The sequence below is a fragment of the Phaethon aethereus genome (assembly GCF_964289735.1).
Source record: "Phaethon aethereus genome assembly, chromosome: Z".
Classification (NCBI taxonomy): domain Eukaryota; kingdom Metazoa; phylum Chordata; class Aves; order Phaethontiformes; family Phaethontidae; genus Phaethon; species Phaethon aethereus.
In genome coordinates, this window is record NC_138577.1 from 1294781 (window position 1) to 1313434 (window position 18654).

Consider the following 18654-nt stretch of genomic DNA (forward strand, 5'->3'; position numbering starts at 1 on the left):
CCCAGGCTCGCAGCGGCACCCCCGCCGGCCCGGGCTCTTTGGGGCTCAGGAGAAACTTGCCTCACGAACGACTCCCCTGCGTTTCAGACCTGCTTCGCCTGTCCTGAGCGTAGTATTGTATAGAAAGAGGTTAATTTTTAACTCGCGCCTGCTAAGACTGACTAAAAGCCGTAGGAAGTGTCCTCTGTTACAGCTGGGCTGGGGTTCGTTTCCGGAAGGATTGTGCTTTAAGTCACCAGTGAAGGGCCCCGTTGCGAAGCCGCCCTCTCTGCCGCGCCGCGCCGCGCCGCCCGCTCCCCATCACGCTTTGGTACAGGTGCTGGGGGCCGAGGAGGAGCCCCCGGAGCTCAGGTCGTCCTGCCACTTCTCCAGGCTGCGCCGCCGGGCGTTCATGAAGAAGTTGCTGACGGTGGTGAGCTCCAGGCCCAGCTGCTGGGAGATGGTGATCTGCATTTCTTTGGAGGGGCGCTTGTTCTCCTTGAAGATGGCGAAAAGCGTTCTGCGCTGGAGGTCCGTGAAAACCAGGCGAGATTTCTTCTGGGAGTTGTTCCGCTCTTTGTTCGGCTCTTGCTCTTTGCGTTTGCAGGCTGGGGAAGGGGTGGGCAGAGACAGAGAGAAAGCAATCAGCAGGACGCGCGTGGCTGCCCGCGGACCCGGCCGGCCGCGCCGGGCGCGCAGACCGGCACGCGGCGGGCGCGAGCTGCCACCCTCCTGCGGGACCCGCAGAGCCAGCGGCGCGCAGCCGCCGGCCGGGCCGGCACCGCGCCGGCACGTGGGCCCGAGGGCTCGCGGAAGAATCCCAGGGGGGCTACGCTGGTGTTTCTGCTCGCATCCCGAAGACCTTTGCCTTTTTGGAAATGGCACGTTAGGCATTCGGGCACTGAATCTCTAGGCATCTGGAGCGCTCCCCCCACAGCCACTCCCAGGCGGGACGCTACAATTCGCTTCGCATTTCTGGACCGTGCACAACTTTGAGGTTTTCCACACTTTTAATAAGCCACCATCTGAGAAATGCATTGCTCTTCTGTTACAGCAGCATTAGGATTAAAAATTCAGCTTATCTGATGTCAGCCTAGGAAAGAGAATGCAGAGCACATCCCTTTTTTCCCCCGCAATAGCTGAGACAAAGATTAATTCTTTGCAGAAACTCCTCGTGTGCCGTAGCATCTAACAACTCCAGGTGACTGTTTTTTAACAGAACTGTGCAAGCCACTGTTCCCTAATGTAAACTGCACCCCGGGGTAATGCACAGGACAGAGGAAATACAACTGGGAATTGCCGTTTCATGCGTGTGGAATAAATCTATCCATATTTTGGGACAGACTTGTCCCATATTCCAAACGCATACTTAAAACAATTTCTGTGGGCACAATGGTGAAGGCAGCTTTGGTAGTGCAGGGGAAGAAACGCTGAGCAAGCAGAAGCTGCCCGCTCCCCGCACTCCCTACACGATTCGCAACACAAGACCAGCCTCCGTCGGGGGCCGCGGTGCGTTTCTGGGCCCCAGCGGAAATCGGCAGCACGCTGGGCTGCCAGCGCCAGCACCCAGCTCCCGCCCGGCACCGCCGGGGCCGGCGCCCACCCGTCCTTCTGCACCCGCTTCCCCCAGTTGCTCCGCTCACAGCACCGGCCCCAGCGGCTCCTCTCCCGGCAGACACCCACAGACCAGAGAGGTGCTGGCGACGCGCCGCGGACGCGCGGGGACAGGTAGAACCCCGCGGCGGGGCAGCGCGTGCGGCCGCGCTCTGCTCCCGGCTTTGCCCTGTCTGGCCCGGGGCAGGCGGCTCCTCTCCCCACAGTCGTCTTCTCCAGCCCCAGGGAGGCCTGGCCCTGCCTCCCCGGCGGCCGGGCCTCGCGTCGGTGTGGCAGCTTTGTTACCGCAAGCAGCCCGAAGCGAGCCCCGGTCGAAGCTGCCGTGGCAGCACGTTCGACAGCGCGAACTGCCGCCATCCAGCTGAACCTCCTGTCTGCTTGTTTTCTCCAGACGAGACCTCTGTGGCCACTTTTTAACCATTTACACGTTTATTTGCGGTTCCCACCCGCTGCTGCAATAGCCGCCGCCTGAAAAAGCTGCCAAAGCTTCAGACAATGTTGTGAGAGAAATTCACAAGTTCAGCTGGAGCCGTTTGTTTACAGCCTCAGGCCGCCGAGGGCGTCGCGGATGCCACAGCCCTCCCTGCCGCCGCACTTCCTGGGCTCTCCCACCGAACACAGTGCCGAAAAGCCGTGAAGAAAACAGGCAGACGTCAAACTGCAACTTTCTGAGACGACACGGCAGCAGCGCCTGCTCTTAGGCCGCGTCCCTCGTCAGCAACCCGCTCTCCACGCAGCCCCCGGCCGCCGGGACGGCCGGGCGGCCCCACGCCCCCGCGCCATCCCGCAGCTGCCACCCGGCGCACGTGGGCTAAGGCTGACCGAGGCTTCCCCCGGCTGCCGGCGGCTGCCTGCTGGGGGGCTCGGGCCCCAGGCACCTCACCCCCCGGCACAGCCACGGGCTGCAGCGCGGCCGCGCTTGCCCGCAGCTCCATCCTCTTCACCACCGCTTCACAGCCCAGCCTTATACTGCGTTTTCCACAGGCAAACTGGGAAGCGTCGCTGAAGCCCGCCGTGGCATTCAGTGGCACGACGCGCTCCCCCCGCGTGTCGCTCTTCACAGCCTGGTCCAGAAACGAGGCGACGCTTCCCAGCGGCGTCACCTCTGCGCGTGTGGCTTTGCTGAAACACACCGGCTGGATTTTTCCCCCCGTTTGCCAGCAGCGGTTACCAGACCTGTCCGTGGAGGCGACGCCGCTTGGGCTCCACAGCGGTGGGTCAGGCACGGGCTCACCCTGGTCCTTCTCCTGCTCCTCTCCCAGGGTTTTCGCCCCAGCCTGGCTCCCGGCAGCGTCACCACCCCTGGGCACCGTTCCCTTCCCCCGCCACCCCACGCAGAGACCGCCGGGGCTCAGCCGCGGCAGCAGCCCAGACATGGCGCGGCGCGGCACGGCGCGGCAGTGCGAGGGCGAGCCCCCAGGCACGCTGAGCTGGCTGCAAACGGGGCCCCGTATACGTGAGTGTACCTGCATTTGGGCTTACAGCATGTGTTTTGAAGCTCCTCACGCCGACGCCTCCATCGTGGGGGGGACAAAATAGTCTAAAATACCCGGGAGTGCAAATCTCTTTTAAAACAGGCAAATGTCTTTCCTCTGAGATTCAGTCTCTGGTCCTTACTGCCTTAAAGCCTGACCTGCGCTCTCCCGGGCTGGAGGTCCAGCATGGCCAGCCTCCCCGCTCCCCAGCTCGCTCCAGCCGGGGCGGCTGGCTGGGACGGGCCGCAAGGCACCGGGCGGCTGCGCGGCCCTCGGGTGAGCCGGCGGCGCTCCGCGGGGCCAGCGCGTCCCCCTTCCCGGGCCGCCGCCCAAGGCCGAGGGCGAAGCCAGCCAGCAACGCCCGTCAGAGCTCAGGTCAGGCAGGGCAGCAGCGCCGGGCCATCGCTGCGCCAAGCGACGCTAATGGAGTCTGAAAAAAAATCAGTATTAATAGCTGGTCTGTATTTATTAGCACAGAGAGAACATCAAGTGCTGAAACCAATACCGCTGCCGTAGCATACCCAGATTTAAAAATAGCCTGATAAGGCTGTCTACACAGGGCAGTAAGATAAAAAAAATCCATATGTTGACATGGTTAGGTAATGTGCTGGGACAAAGTAAGTAGAGTAAATTGATAAGCGGACGGGTTTTTAAGCAGCCCTATTAAATAATTCTGCAGGTCTAGAATGTGAAATGAGAACCTGGCCCAAAAAGTAAAACCCAGGCTGTGGAAATGGCTGTAATTAACCCGAAGTCAGGACCGTACCCGACTACCTGTGCCTGAGGATGGCACCACAGGGAGCCTGGCTCAGCCGGGTGCGCGAAAGACTACGCCGATCAGCGCATTTTTGTGCACGGGACAGTATTTCACAGGGTTTCTGCAGGGAACAGGAATACTTTGTTGGAGAGGCTGATCCTGACCCCCTCTCCCCACGGGAGCGGAGCGGCAGCAAGGACGCTCCTGCGTGGGCACGATGGAGGCGTCGGCGTGAGTCTAACACATTCCACAGATAATGTTTTACTGCCTGTCTGAGATGAAAAGCAGATTTTAGGCTGGCTTTGTGCATTCGACACTTTACTTCGCCTTTTGTCTGGAATCCACGCGGCGGTATCGCCAGCACTGGGGATGTGACGAGCGCCTGCATCTTTGCTGCAGTTTCTAATAGGTTCTGGGACACTGGGAAGAGTCTAGTGTTTCCTAACATCACTAATTTATGTCCAGAGATACTCTGCGTTTTACAGTTATTGGTATCTTATAATAAATAATGCAAAGGTACGTGCTTTTCAATGCATTCAGTAAATACTTTCCTTGAACTGTTAAGTTTGCTCTTGAAAAGGCACCAGAAGGGCAAATGTTGTTCCTTGACATGCATTTATCAAAAGAGAAGAATGGAGTGAGCACTCTAATAAAATAAAGTTGTTATTATCCAGGAAACCTGCCTACAGAAAGACAAACGTTTTAATAGTAGAGGGAAGGGAAGGGGCCATCTTGATTCTAAGAACAATTTGATTTCTCAACTGCAGTTAATATTCAGTGGAAGAAAATTGGCAAGAATTGAAAGCTGTAACTGTGAAAAAAAACCCTTCCTTTTTTTTCTAGGCTGGACTAAAGAGGCTTTACATAGAAACAATACAGCAAGAGCTCAGAAATAGACTCAGTACTGCCTCACTTAATGTTGGCTGAAGCGGAGCCCCACCGACTTAAAGGGCATTAAGAGCGGTGCGGAGACCCGACGCGGCGCTGTGGGGCTGCGTCCCTCGAGGGGGACAGCCTGCCTTCAGCGAGCGTAGTTTCGTCCTGCAGCTAAAACTATGGGAATGTTTTAAAAATGCTGCTTTAAAACAGAATTAGGTGTCACTTGGAAACGGGAAACAAAACAAAATACAGAAAGGCCCTCAGCACACGAGAGGCGGAGGCGAGGCAGGCGAGGGGCACCGGGGTGACGGGAACGAGCCCCGGCGTCGCTGCAGTCCTCAGTGCTAACGAGGTTCCTCTCCGCTATGATACCAACTGTTCAGATGTTCACCTTTAAATATGCAAGACACTCCATTGATTTTTTATTAGCGTGTTTGCAAGCCTGAGGTTAAGCATGTGCTGGAATATTTTGCTAGATCCCAGAGGCGGTGAGAGCAGTCGGGCCGGCAGCCATCCCTCCCGCTTCGGAGACAGGGCCGCTCTCAGAAGGCTTCAGCCAAGCCCCCCTTCCTGTGCGAGCGCTTGGCCGGTGGGGAACGCGCCAGCCAGGCACCGGGCCCCCTTCGTCGGCCGAGGAAGCAAAACCCAGCATCGGCCCCGGCTGCCCCAGCAGCTCTGGCTCCGGGAACTGGGGAACTCCCCACCGTGCCCGGCTCGTCCGCCTCTGCCTCCGCAGAGCCGTGCGAAGGGGCTGCCGCCCGAGCCCCTGCGCCCGTGAGCCAGCTCCCCCGACCGGGCAGGCTGCCGCTCGCTTCACCTAACGCCAGCCAGGGAGGAGCGGGGCACCCCGCGCCCCGGCTTCCCACGCAGCCCGGGCGCAAGCGTCGGACGCAGCCGGGCTGCGTCCCCTCCTGCGGGCAGGCACCTCCGCTCACGTCCGCCACAGACTCCATCGCGTCTTGGGACACGCCTCTCCTTCTCAAAGAAAATTTGCTCTAAACTGCCCACATGTAATAGCTTTCAATACATTTCCCATGAAAAAAAGAATCGCGTCACGCCGGTTTGGGAGCATCACAACCCTACGGTAACCAGGAGCTGCCGTGACTGGTGTGTGCTGCATCAGTTCCAGCATCTGCAACCCCATCTGCTTGAAAGGGACCTGCAGGGAAGTGGTGATTTTTTTTTTTCTAACTTTATTTCTGCAAGTCCATCTGAGTTTTGGTTTCCTTGTGAACTTCTCACACTTCTAATTATAAGCTAAATTTTTTTTGTCATTGAGTATCATTAAATTGAATATTTCTACTAATAGTTCATTTGTCTTATTTTCTGCAAGAGTAACTCTTATTTTCCATTTTCTTCTTCAGAAGAGAGGAACCTAGCCAGCCCATGCATTACAAATAGCGATAAAGCCTGAAAAATATCTAGAAGCATTTCAGCCGATACGTGTCGTCTTTAAAACTTCCATTTGTAAAGACTGACGCACTGGGAAATTTCCTCTACCATTAAAGACGAATGCACGGCAACCACCAGCCAACGGCAGTGGGTTCACTACCGCCACCGCGGGGGTCTCCCCTCCGCCCTTCTGTGACGCGCGCGCCCAGGGGCCGCGGTGGTCCGCAGAGCAGCCCCGCCCGCCCCCGCCCGCCGGGGGCCGAGCGCCGTGCTGCCAGGCTGGGCACCCCACCGTGCTCCAGCCCTGCCCCGGCGCACTGGGGAGAGCTGCCGCAGCCGCGGGGTGCCTGCGGGCGGGAGCCGCCGTCCGGGGCACGTCCTCCGCGGAGCTGGTGAAAGCGCGACGGAACGGGTCAGATACGACGATAGGGCATTTTCTCATGACAGTTTTTTTAACCGAAAGATATCCACCGGGCCCCATCGCTAGTGGCTGAAACGACGGCTCGGAGCAATCGATCTGCAGCGCGCCACGCTGGCCTTACGAAACGCAGGAGCAGCGCTGCCCATCCCTGCAGGCAGCAATAGCTCCCGTCAGCTGTTCATGCATGCACAGAAAGACCAGCCCTTTTTATAGAAACTGCTTTCGCCACATGTAGGCCAAAATTGATTGATACGGAGCTCACCGCTCTGCCTGGCAGCGCTGCGCTAATATTCAGCCAAATCCCACCCTCCAACCCTCAGGCACGGGGCACGGCTGCTCCTGCCTCCCTCCTCCTCCCTCGGCTGCTCTGCTTCCCCCGGCACCGGTGCTCCGGCGGGGCGGTGGGGACAGGAGCGTCACCAGCCTCCGGAGGAGGAGAGGCAGGACGAGGAGGCGTGCGGCGGCTGGAGCGGAGCCTGAGCAGTCCTCGGTGAAGAGGAGCTGCTTGCAGAGCCGGGTGGTCTGGATGCTTTGTGCGCGTATTTCAGAAAGTAGGGTCTGCGGAGCTCGGGCGGGTGCGTGTTCACGTGAACGCCGCGGATGCCAGTACACCCAGAGAAAGCCCGTGTCCCACGCCTGAGAGAGGGTAGGGACCGTGCCGCTGGCAGAGGACGGGGCTCGTCCGCAGCAGCACTGCCTGGAGCTACGCTTGGGGCAAGCACGCCAACACAGAAATAACGATTGGCCAAGCAAAGGGAAAAATGTTGATGTGAATCTTCCACCGCTGGCTAAGGCCGTCACGGCCAGCGCTGCGGGGAGGCCGGGATGTGATGCCCCAGAGCTGCGGGGAGCTAAGGGGCCCTGGGCGGTGATGCTTATGGGCAGAGGGGCTCTGCCAACCAACCTTTGAGACCACAAGCTGCAGAGACAGGCACAGAGGGAGCTGTGGAGACTGCAGACCCATCACGTTTCTCTTCCAAGAGCCTGACACCAGTTTCCTTTGGACACTGGAAACATTAATCAAATGGCTCCCGTGATTTTCTGTCCTGTGGAGCACGAGCACACTGCAAGCACGGCTTCCCAAACAAACAAAACCCCAGCGTAAACCTGATGTCAGTCCCTCTCCCCTCTCAGGTATCTCTACTTTTAAACCAGCCGGGTTTTAACCAGAAACCCTGGAAGGACTACGTAGCAGTCTGAAATTTCTCAGGGCCATACTTCATGGTCTACTTTTGCTGAGAAAAGCCTCCCTTTGTCTTCATCTCCTCTAAATTCTGTTCCCTGCAGTTTCTCAAGTTAACTAACAACCTCAGATAATCACCAGTTTTATGACGTTTTTACTCTAAAGGCAAAAGTGACTTTGGACCTATGAAACAAACAGGAGATGTTAAGAAGGAGCCAAGTAAAGAACAATATTCCCTTAATCCAGCAGTAAGTCATTTCTCTCTATCGTCCGTAAAGATAAGCCGTGAATATTGATCTCCCGTATGTGGTTTCATGCGGGTGTAGTACAAAGTCAACTAAACCCAGTTATCTCTCTGATGGAACTAAAAAATGTTCCTCAATTCGATTTCGGAGAGAACTCAATGTGAAGGAAATTTAATTATGCTAGTAATACTGAACACAATGAAATGACCATCAAAACGCTTTGCAAAGGTTTAAAATGTTTTTCTTTCGCTATGATTCGCTTAAAGCAACCTCTTGTATGTCTGTGTTACTACAATCTCTTAAAAACTAGGCCTCAAAAATCAATTTGATTACCTCTCTGAATTAAGTATGCACAAATGAAAGCAATTGAGATCAATACAAATTAGGTTAAGTACTCCACTGTGTACAAAATCATTATGTAACAAGAAACAATTTGAATGAAGATGCAAATAATCACGCTGTCGGGGTGCGCGGCCAGCGCGCCTTCACCTGCTCACCTCCCTCTGCCGCGAACCCTCCGGCCTTCGCAGCCCCTCCGGGCGCGCTCTGAAGGCATTTCACACGCAGAATATGCCCACCGGGAGATGCGTAGCACGAAGCGCCAACTGCGTTCTTCCAGAGAAGATCCGCCGTTATTGGAGAAGTTCTCTTTGCTCGCCCAAACCGACCCTCCCTCGCAAGATGCTCCCTACACCGCGATTCCCGTTTGGGGGTACAGGGATTCTGACAACGCTCCGAGCAAGCGGCGCGCAACCTCGCTGTTTCCTGCCAGCAATGGGTCGTCTCGGTACTCAACCCGAATTCTTCTCTCTTAATTCTGTCACGGAGGGAACGTCCTCCTCTCTTTAGGTCTTGCATCCTTCAGCTTTTTGAGAAGAAAACATGAACGGGTTTGGGGACTTGGTTCTTTTCTGTTTCCGTCTGGCATCTGGCAGGCTGCTTGCGTCAAGTCTCCTGTAAATCTGCTGGGTGGCTGAAATCGGGCTGTAGATCCTGCGGGGCGGGGGCTGCTTCCTCCCGTGCAGTGCTGCAACACCCATCTCCGTGCGGGGTCTCTGACAAGGGCCTCTCAGTGCTGTGGCAATACGCTTCCATCATTAATACAGAACGATGAATAATAGATGGGATAGGGCCAATTTATCGCACCCCGGGGTGAGAACGAGTGGAGGCTTGGTGAGCGTGCGGTGCAGTTTCACCGTGCTCCTTGTCACCGAGCGGCTGCAAGCTCCAGCCGTGCGCGGAGGCAGCTTCTGCGAGGCAGCCCCCCAGCTTCTCCTCGTGGCCGAGGCAGGGAGCGTCCCCTGACGCTCCGTGTCCAGCCCTCTTTACAGGCGACCTTTTCTGCAAGCTGCAAAAGGGACAGACCCGATTTCGGACGGATTTCTGTTTCAGAGTCGATCGTGAGCACGTAAGGGCTCCTTTGCAATACCTGGGGATGCGGAAGCTCTCCCTCCCGCCGGCACCGTCATCCGGCTGGTGCCAGCTCCCGCCGTGGCCTGGCTGCAGGGCAGGCGCTTGGGTGACCTTCCTTCTCCCCGCGACTCCTGTGCAACCGCCCCCAGGTACCTGTCAGACCTCTGGCCCTGGGTGCAGTGACACCCCTGGGGTACCCCGCAGGGTACCGTGACGTTGTGTGGAGAGGAGCGGCGGGGCTGCAGGGACAGACAGACAGACGCCTCGCACGACTGCATCGCCTTCGTCGAGGTGCCAAAATAGACGTGTGCTGGTTGGAGTCCCAGCTGCTTTCAGGAGCGCGAGCTGACAGCAGCTGTAGAAGCAGCGGCATTTACGTGCCGTCACCCGACTGTGACGAGCAGCCAGCCCGCCCGCAGCGCGGACGTACCGCTCCCGGCACCACCGGCTCGTGCGGCGGCCAGGCTGCTCAGGTGCTCGATCCGGTCACAGCTCCTTCCAGCTGCGCTCTGCGAGTCCTTCACTTCTAGTGCCTGGGAGATTTATATTTCCTCTTGTTCTGGAGATTCTCCCTTTTGAATCCCAAAATAGTGTTCAGCTGAATTATAACACTTTTCTGTAACGAGGATTTATATTTCCTTTGTGAGAGCACAGAGCTGAAACCAGACCTTCCCCGCACCGAGCGCTCTGCCTGTTGTAGCAGCGTCTGCAAGCGATGCGCCAGCACATCCCCTCAAGTACCAGAATCCAGCTGCGACCTTCTCCCCGTGGAGAAAGGGAAGCGCTTCAGGCATCTTTTCCAAGAAAGGACTGGGAATGCAAAGTTGAGGTAGGTAAGCAAGCACTGAACAGAAGCCTGAAACCTTAGAGTGGACTGGAATTTGAACTATCTTGCCTTCTTGTTTTCTGCCGATTACATCCAGCAGCCTTCCCGTAGCTGTGTCGCTGTGACACCCTCCCCTGCGGCAGTTCCCTCCTTACACCTGCAAGTCAGAGCTGCGAGCCGAGCCCCACGGGCCCTGCTGCAAGGGAAAGTACGGACCTGCTGAGTTCTCACCGTGTGCCTCCAGAACCAGCTTGTTTTCAGAAACTCTGACTCCTGGGAGAAAGCAGGAAATTATTATTTCCTTTTAATGGCTGCTACTGATAGGGCGCAATGATGAAGACGAGGAGAGGACAGGAGCAAAGGTGTGTTGCTCTCCTGGCTCTCCGAGCCCTCCTTGCACTTCAGACAACGGCTGCTGAATACCGAATGCCGAGCAGGCCTGGGGGGAGTGATGTTCCTCGCCATGAAGTCAGGTTCCCGTTCCCTTCTTCCCAGGGAAGCTTACTTCACAGCAAGCTTCGGGAGGAGAGGCAAGTGTCCTTCCTCCCGGTGCACCCACCAGGCAGCGTGCGGAGGCGAGGAAGGGAGCGAGCGAGCTCCAGGTAGAGGGTTCGTGGGTCTCCCACCCTCGCAGCGAATGTGCTACCACACAGCTGGTGGATGGGAGACGGGGTGGCTCTTCGGCAGGCTACGTGGGCGATAGCAGTTGCATCAAGTAGCGCTCCTATCACCCCAGTGGTACGAGCTAGCTGCCACCGAGAGTGGCTCCGGCGTCAGGGCTGCGCAGCCATGCCCCACAGGACACCTCTTCTGCGGTGCACGGTCAGGGCTGGAGGTGAGAGGAGAGCCAAGATGCTGCACCCTGGCAGGATCCAGGCATGATGGAGAAGAAATTCGGCACTAAAGATGCTAGAAGGACAGGGAAAAGCTTTGGGAGGTTTTGGGATCCGTGTGAGCCTCTTCACATCAGGAGCCCGTGGTCAGGGCTGAGACGGTGCCCCGGTGCCCCAGACCTTACCGACAATAGCCGAAGGAAAGATGCTTGTCCTTGTGCCGAGGGAAGCAGCAGTGTCCTCGCCCGATACGGCAAGGAGTGGGCACGGTAAGCACAGAGGAAAAGGCAAATGGAGAAGAAGGTGTGCGGGAAGCTCTCCGAGGAAGACTTCCTCATGTTCTTCCTTTATCTTCTTCAGCTATGCGCTGCTTGCCAAAGCTTAATGCCTCGGCACAGGCCCCCGTTCTTAAATGCCCATTATGACAAGATGAGATCTGCTGGAAAATCACCACTACTCATAAATATGTTCCCTGCTTACTTAGAGATATTTTGGTCTCAGAGACAATTTGCGTTTTGGGAAACTGCCAGCCTCTATCGCTTGTCTAATAATTCCTTTGTGCAGCATTTACCAGTGGTTTGAGTCCCCTTTTTTCACAATGGAGTAGTTTGATTTTATAGCTCAAAAACCCCCAAACAACCCCAAAACACTCCAATTTCTTTTTTGATTGCATTTCTATCCGCCATCAGTGCGTTGTCTGGTTGATCTTATCACTGAACCCATTTAGGATTAGTCTATTTTGTATGATTTCTGCATACAAAAGTCCTCTATAAATCAGAGAGCCTTTTATGCAAAAGTCTGCAAGATTAATAGAGCTGGATGCAAAATCTTTTACCTTGGAAAAAGAGATGTATTATTCTGTCCCATTGGACATAATGCTTTCTCTGCATATTCATCTCCAAAGTATGGTGGGGCTTTTTCTAGAGAAGACAGGAGACAAGATAGGAGTCTTAAATACAAACAGATTGCTATCAGAAGAAAGGGAGTAATTTTTTTTGCTGTGTCTAGCGGGGATAAGATGAGAAGCAAAGGATTTAAGGAGACAAAAAGGGAGATTAAGGCTAGTCATTAAGGATTTTTTTGTACCTGTAAGCCCTGGAAGAGATTGCCTAGGTAGCCTGAGAAAGCCCCATCACTGGAGATTCTTGAAGAATGGGGCAGACTGTCAGGACAAGTGATGTCTCAAGTCCTTTTCAGCTCTGCTTTCCCTGTTAGATTAATTCTCCGCACACCTGCAGGGTCCTATTTCCACTCCGAAGGCAGCCACAGGGGAGCTCCTCTGATGCGAGGAGTCTGCTACTTTTTAGTGCTTGGAGGCTCAGAATAGACGTGTTGGGTTACTGGCAAGAAGTTTGTCATCTCTGACTAATGTCTAATTGGAAGGGATGAAAAAGCCACTTGCAGCTGGTGGACGGCAGGAACATCTAGGACAAAATTTTGTGAATGATATGAGGGAGGAGTGCTAAGGATGAGCAACCAGGGCCACAGTGCATAAAAAAAGCACAAAGTTTGAGTCAAAACACCCCCATAAAGACTGAGGGAAGAAATAGCATCAGTTACTGGAAAATAATCCTTTGGGCCCAAAAATGTTCTCTCCTTTACATGTTCCTCACCACAGATAAATTCTGGCAGTTTTCAGATGCGGAGGAATGTTTGAGTTTGGGATGTTTCAGTTCAAATGGTGGCGGCCAAGAGATACTAGGAAAAAATGAGAAACTGGAAAAAATCTAATAAGGAAATAGCGAAGAGCAGATTGGAAAAGCTCAGAATGAGTAACACATGTTGATTGACTAATTGTTTCTTAAAAAAAGTAGGGGAAAAAAGGGATAGAAATGCATTTAATGACAAATGTGGTCAGATTTATAGAATCATAGAATAGTTTGGGTCAGAAGGGACCTTTCAAGGCCATCTAGTCCAACCCCCCTGCAGTGAGCAGGGACATCTGCAACTAGATCAGGTTGCTCAGAGCCCCATCCAACCTCACCTGGGGTGTTTCCAGGGATGGGACATCGACCACCTCTCTGGACAACCTGGGTCAGGGGTTCACCACTCTCATTGGGAAAAACTTCTTCCTTAGATCTAGTCTGAATCTGCCCTCTGTTAATTTAAAACCATCACCCCTTGTCCTATCGCTACAGCCCCTGCTAAAAAGTCTGTCCCCATCTCTCTCCTCAGCCCCTCTCAGCCCTGGCAGCTGCAGGAAGGTCTCCCCGGAGCCTTCTCTGCTCCAGGCTGAGCCCCTCCAGCTCTCCCAGCCTGTCCTCCCAGCAGAGCTGTTCCAGCCCTCGGAGCATTGCTGGGGCCTCCTCAGGACCCTCTCCAACAGGTCCACATCTTTACTAACCAGTCAAAAAACTCATAAAAACTGTTTGCTTAACAAAACGGTGTTTGAATTTCTGCGGGTCAGAGTGATGCGGCACAAAAAGACGGGGGGGGGGATATTGGCTCAGGAAGTTGAGGAACGGCCTTTACCGCCGCGCTGCGCCGCCGGGACTGCGGGGGAGGCCATCGGCCCGCGGGGTGCCGGGGTCTGGGCCGCTGGGCACCCCGCCGGGCCGGCCTGTGCCCCCTGCCCCTCCCGGCACGCGGCCCTGCGGGAGCGGGGCCGGCCGGTACCGCCCCCCGCCGCTGTCCGTGGTGCTGCCGCCGCCGCTCCCGCCCCGCGCCCGCGTGGGTCGGCAGGCACGCCCGCGGGCGCCGCTCCCCGCGTGGGCCGCCGCTCGGAGCCCTTTCCTGGGCGCACAGACGGTCTCTGCGTGGCGAGAGCCCCTCTACACCCACGGCGGGCAGAGGTCACGGGGCGGGGGGAGGGGGGCGCAGAGCAGAGGCCCGGCACGGCCGGGGCTTTCACGCGGGGACCCGTGATGGAACCTGGGGCACAGCTCCCGCGAAACCGCGTCCTCCGAGGCCGTGGGTGGACACGTCCTCGGCTGCCCCGCGCGGGGATGCCCCAGGGGGCTGAGCGGCGGGGTTCGCGGAGAGAGACCCGCGGGGGGAGAGGAGAAATCCGCGGGGAGAGCAGAGACCCCCGGGGAAAGGAGAGACCCCCGGGGAAAGGGGGCGAAGGGGGGAACCCTCGGGGAGAGAAGAGACTCCCGGGGAGAGGGGGGGACCCGGCAGCTGCCGCCGCCGCCGCCGCAGCCACCAGAGGGGCCCCGGTGCGGAGCCAGCGCGCCCCTTCCGCGCAAGCGGAACGCTGATGGCGCTTCGGTGGGGAAACGGTTCATCGTCTGCAACGTGATTCAGCAACGGGAAGGGCAAAGCGGCGGCGTTCTGCCGCCCGGCCCCGCTCGGCGGCTCGGGGGCGTCACGCGAGGGTGCGCGGCCGCCTCGCCCTGCCCCGGGGCTCCAGCACACCCACCACCCACTCGGAAACACGCTCTCCGCACCCGAGGGTCTCCCCACACGGCCTCGCAGGACCCACTCGAGCCCGGCGGCTTGCAGGGGAACTCGGCGTGGAGTTATTTGAACTCCCGTGCTTACCTGGCGAGGACGTGGGGATCGTGCCCCGCGGTTCGGCGCCGGGCGGGCAGCGCTCAAGGCTCCCCCCAGGCCCCCGAACTCACCACACAGGGAACCCCGCGGGGTGGTGCCGGGACCCCAGCCCGGCTCGGGGGCGAGCCCCCGGCGCGGTGCCGGTCGCGGCAGGCCCAGAAGCCGGGGAGCAGCACAAGCGTCTGTCCGAAGCTCAGACACCGTTTTGCCGTTTTGCCCTCGGATCTCCAAAACACGCACCGAACTGCCTGCTCCCCTGCGGACACGCCGCGAGCTGCCCACACCTCTCTGCCCGAGCTGCCGGCTCTGCCCGCAGCCAGCCCTCCCTGCCCGCGCTGCTCCGAGCTGTGCCGCACCGCCTCAGCACCGCCCGAGGCTTTTAAGGACTCCCCGGAAGAGATAATAAAAACAGGAATAATGAGAAATTAGAACAGAACAGGACAGAAGAGAACAGAATATTATTATGTATCTCGTAGAGAATAACAGAACAGAAGCAGAGAGGAGAAGAGAATATTATTATATATCTTCTATAATAAGAAGAAATAATAAGTGGATCCCACTGTCACAGCTCCCACGGGGAGAGGGGGATTCCCCTCAAAGGACAGCAGATTTTTGCCCCGTTTGGGAACACTTACAGGAGCACGGGGCAAATTGCCTGGTTTTCAGAAATCTGAAATACTTGCAGCTCATTCCCCTTGCTCAGAGGGATTTAAGGGGAAGAAGGAAGCACCGAGGCAATGAGGCTGCATATTCACACGTGGTAATAATAATAATAATAATAAAAAAATCGATTTCCCAAAGGGGACGGTAATTTGCAAAGGTCTTTCCTGCTCCAGCTCCCACCTCCACGGAGAACCCATGCCCACTTGAGCTACCAAGCTCTCTCTGAACTTTACTCCTGGATGCAAAGGCATTCAGGGGTAATTGGGAAAGTGGAGATCCAAAATTATGTATTCATAACTCTGTGTGGACGGCAGAAATTCAGAATTTGTGTCTACGGCCGGCCGACACGTAGATGCGAATTCTGATTTTCTACCCTAGAGGTATGGCTCCGTGGGGAACCCTCCACCCGGGACCGGTGCTGGGAAGGAAAAGCAGGTGCAGCATTACTGGAAACGAGCCGGCTCAGGTTCCAGATCAATGAAAACTGGGTCCACGCGTTTTACGCCCCTGTTGCCAGCATTAATGCTCTTTTAATCTTCTAAACATTATCTGCATCGATTTCCCTCCAGATAGGCGACATCGCCGCGTGCTCCGGCAAAAAAAACCCACCACCACAAACACAAAACCCCACGCAAAACAAAACATGCAGCACGACCTGCAAAGCCTCCTTCACCTTGAGAAACCCCCAGCATCCTCCGAGGGGCTTTTCTTTTTTTTTGGAGGGTCCCAGCTCAGGGCGGAGACAGCCCCCCCCCCCCCGCGGCGGGCACCGGAGTGTTCTCCGCGACGTGGGGATGTCACGCACCCCCCCCCGCACCCCCAGCGCGGTGCGGGGCGCCGCTGCCCGCGCCCGCAGAACAATGGGGGCTGCGGCGCCCCGCGGGCGCGCCAGGGGGCGCCCGCACGCCCTGCGCGGGACAATGCGGCCGGGCCGCGGGGCTGCGCGGGGCTGCGCGCGGCTGCGCGCGTCCCCCAGCCGCTCCGCCCGGCCCCGCCCGCCCCGGGGACGCGGTTCCCCCCGCCCGCCAGCGCTCGGTCTCTCCCGGTGCGCCCGGGAGCACTGGGAGCGGCGCGGGGGGACGCTCGCTGAGAGCGCGGAGCGGCGCCGAGCGGGGCGCGCAGGGCGCCCTCCAGCACCCGGCCGCTCGCCGCGGAGAGAGCCCCTCCGCCGAGCCCCGGCGGCGGCGGGCCGGGCGGCGCAGGTGCCGGCGGGGAACAGGCCGACCCCGCACCGCCGGCCCCGCGCCCGGCCGCCGGGAGCGGGCGAGGCGGGCGGCGGAGCGGGGAGGCGGCCGAGCCGGGCCGGTGCCGGCGGGGAGCGCCCCGCGGAGCCGGCCCGCACCTACCTGCCAGCCGCAGGGCCGACATCCTCTGGAACTCCGGCTCCTGCAGCCACTTCCACATCCTGCGGAAGGTCTCCCGGCCGGACTTGAGTTTACTCCAGGGCTTGGGGTTCCGCAGCAAGTCCGAGAGGGTCCCCTGCGAGCGGCACAGCACCCGCTGGGCGAAGATGGCCTGCGGGATGCTGTAGCGCTTCAGCTCGGCCGTGATCCTTTGTGCCACCTCCTTGGTGTTGATCTCCTCCAGCTGCCCCGCGCCGCTCACCTGCGAGCCGGCGGAGGCGGAGGGCGGCCGCTCCCGGCCGGCGGGCAGCGCGGCGCCGTGGGGCGGCGGGTGGCCCGGGTGCGCGGCGTGGTGCATGCCGTTCAGGTGGGGCATCATGGCGGGGGGCGTCCCCAGCCCCCGGGAGAGGTGCTGCTCCCCCCGCGCCAGCATGGCCGCGTGGGCGTCGAAATTGGGGCTGAGCATCTTCTCGTGGCCGGGCGGCCCGTAGCCGTGGAGGCCCTGCTGGGCGTTGTGGAGGGGGCCCAGCCCGTTGCCCAGCGGCGAGAGGCTCTGCCCCATGCCCGGCATCTCCTTGTAGGGCCCGTAGAGGTTGTTGACGGCGGGCAGCCCGCGCTCGTCCCGCATGAGGGCGAAGCTGCCGCTGACGTTGCCCGAGAGGCGCTGGTGGTGGTGGTGGTGGTGGGCGTGCGGGTGGGCGTGCGGGTGGTGGAACTTGTCGGAGACGGTGGAGATGGGCGGCAGGGGCTGGAGTGGCGTCAGGGTGGTGTAGGTGCTGCTCATGCCCATGCCGGGCGGCGAGGACTCGCAGGGCATGCTCATGGCGTGGTGCAGCGGGATGGAGAGCTCGGGGCGGTACTCGGCGGCGCCGTCCAGCAGCGAGGCCATGCTGGACACCATGGCCGGCCGGGCGGCGGCGGGGGTCAGCTCCTGGTGCGGCGGCGGCGGCGGCGGGGGCACCCGGAGCGGCCCGGCGCTGCGGCCGCCGTGGTGGGGGCTGGGGCTGCCCATCAGCTCCGGCTCATGGCCGGCCGCCCCGTGCAGGCTGCCCAGCGGCTCCATCGCCATCTCGGGGTTCATGGCGCAGGCACCCGGCTCCCTGGCGAGGCATCGACGGCCGCCGCGGCCGCTCCTCAGGCGCTCATGGGGTCGGCGGCCGCGCCGGGGCAGCGCGCCGCGGCCCAGGGCCGCCCGCTCCGCCGACCCCGCGGGCTGCGGGCAGCGGGCAGCGGCGGCTCAGCCGGGCCCCCGCCGGCCCCGCGCCATCTCCTCGCCTCGCCGCCGCCGCCGCCGTCTGCGGGCGGCGGGAGCTGTCCAGGGCGCGCTGCGCGCTCCGCCCGGCCGCGCCCGCTGGGCCGGGCCTGCGCCGCGGGCAGGCGGCGCGGCCGCGCGGGCCGCGGCGCGGGGCGGGGCGCGGCGGACCCGCCAATGGCGTGGCGGCGCCGGGCGGGGCGGGGCGGTGGGGGCCGGCGGCGGCCGGGCCCTTAAAGGCGCCGCCGCCCCTTTGTAGCCGCGCGGGGGGCGCTTCGCCGCCGGGGCCGGTCGGGGCCGCCTCACGCCCCGCCGGGGACCCATGGCCCTGGCTGCCCGGCGGCGGCTCGGCTCCTCCTGGGAGCAGGGCCGGGCCCCGCCGCCCCCTCCAGCCCCTCGGGCTCCTCGCGTCCCCTCAGGTGCCTCAGCCCCCCTGCAGCCCCCCGCTCCCTCGAACGGGGCCGCGCCGAGTCCCGGCCGGCAGCAACCCCGCGCGGCCCGGCGGTGCCGATGCCGCCGCCCCGTCAGCCCCGCGCTCCCGGCTGCCCGCGGCGCGGGTCGGCGGTCCGGCCGCGCAAATGCCGCCTTTGTGCAGAGGCGGTGATGAGGACCGGGGAGCCGTGACCCATCTCTCCCCCTCGGCTGCCGGAGGGCGGACAGGGGGCCGGGGGCTGCCCCGGGGCGGCAGCGGGACGCGTCCCCGGCGGGGCGGGCAGCGCCGCGGGGCGCAGCCCGGGCCCTGCAGCCGGCCCCGCTAACGGCACCCGCGCGCTCCTGCCCCGCAGTTTGTCGCTTCACACCACGGCGCAGCGCTGACCTGCGTTGCCGGTTGCGTTACATACGGCAGAAAGTGCGGCTTGGTAAAACCGTGTCACGGGCATGCA

The 18654-nt window shown here is 59.8% G+C and overlaps 1 protein-coding gene across 1 annotated transcript; it reads right to left on the reverse strand.

Annotated features, from left to right (window-relative positions):
- Positions 1-270: 270 nt before the first annotated feature.
- On the reverse strand, positions 271-17674 carry ONECUT2 (one cut homeobox 2). Its single transcript, XM_082012970.1, has 2 exons — positions 16522-17674; positions 271-587 (listed from the first exon to the last, which is right to left on the reverse strand). The coding sequence occupies exons 1-2, from the start codon at positions 17597-17599 to the stop codon at positions 301-303; spliced, it is 1365 nt and encodes a 454-aa protein (XP_081869096.1). The 5' UTR covers positions 17600-17674; the 3' UTR covers positions 271-300.
- Positions 17675-18654: the final 980 nt, after the last annotated feature.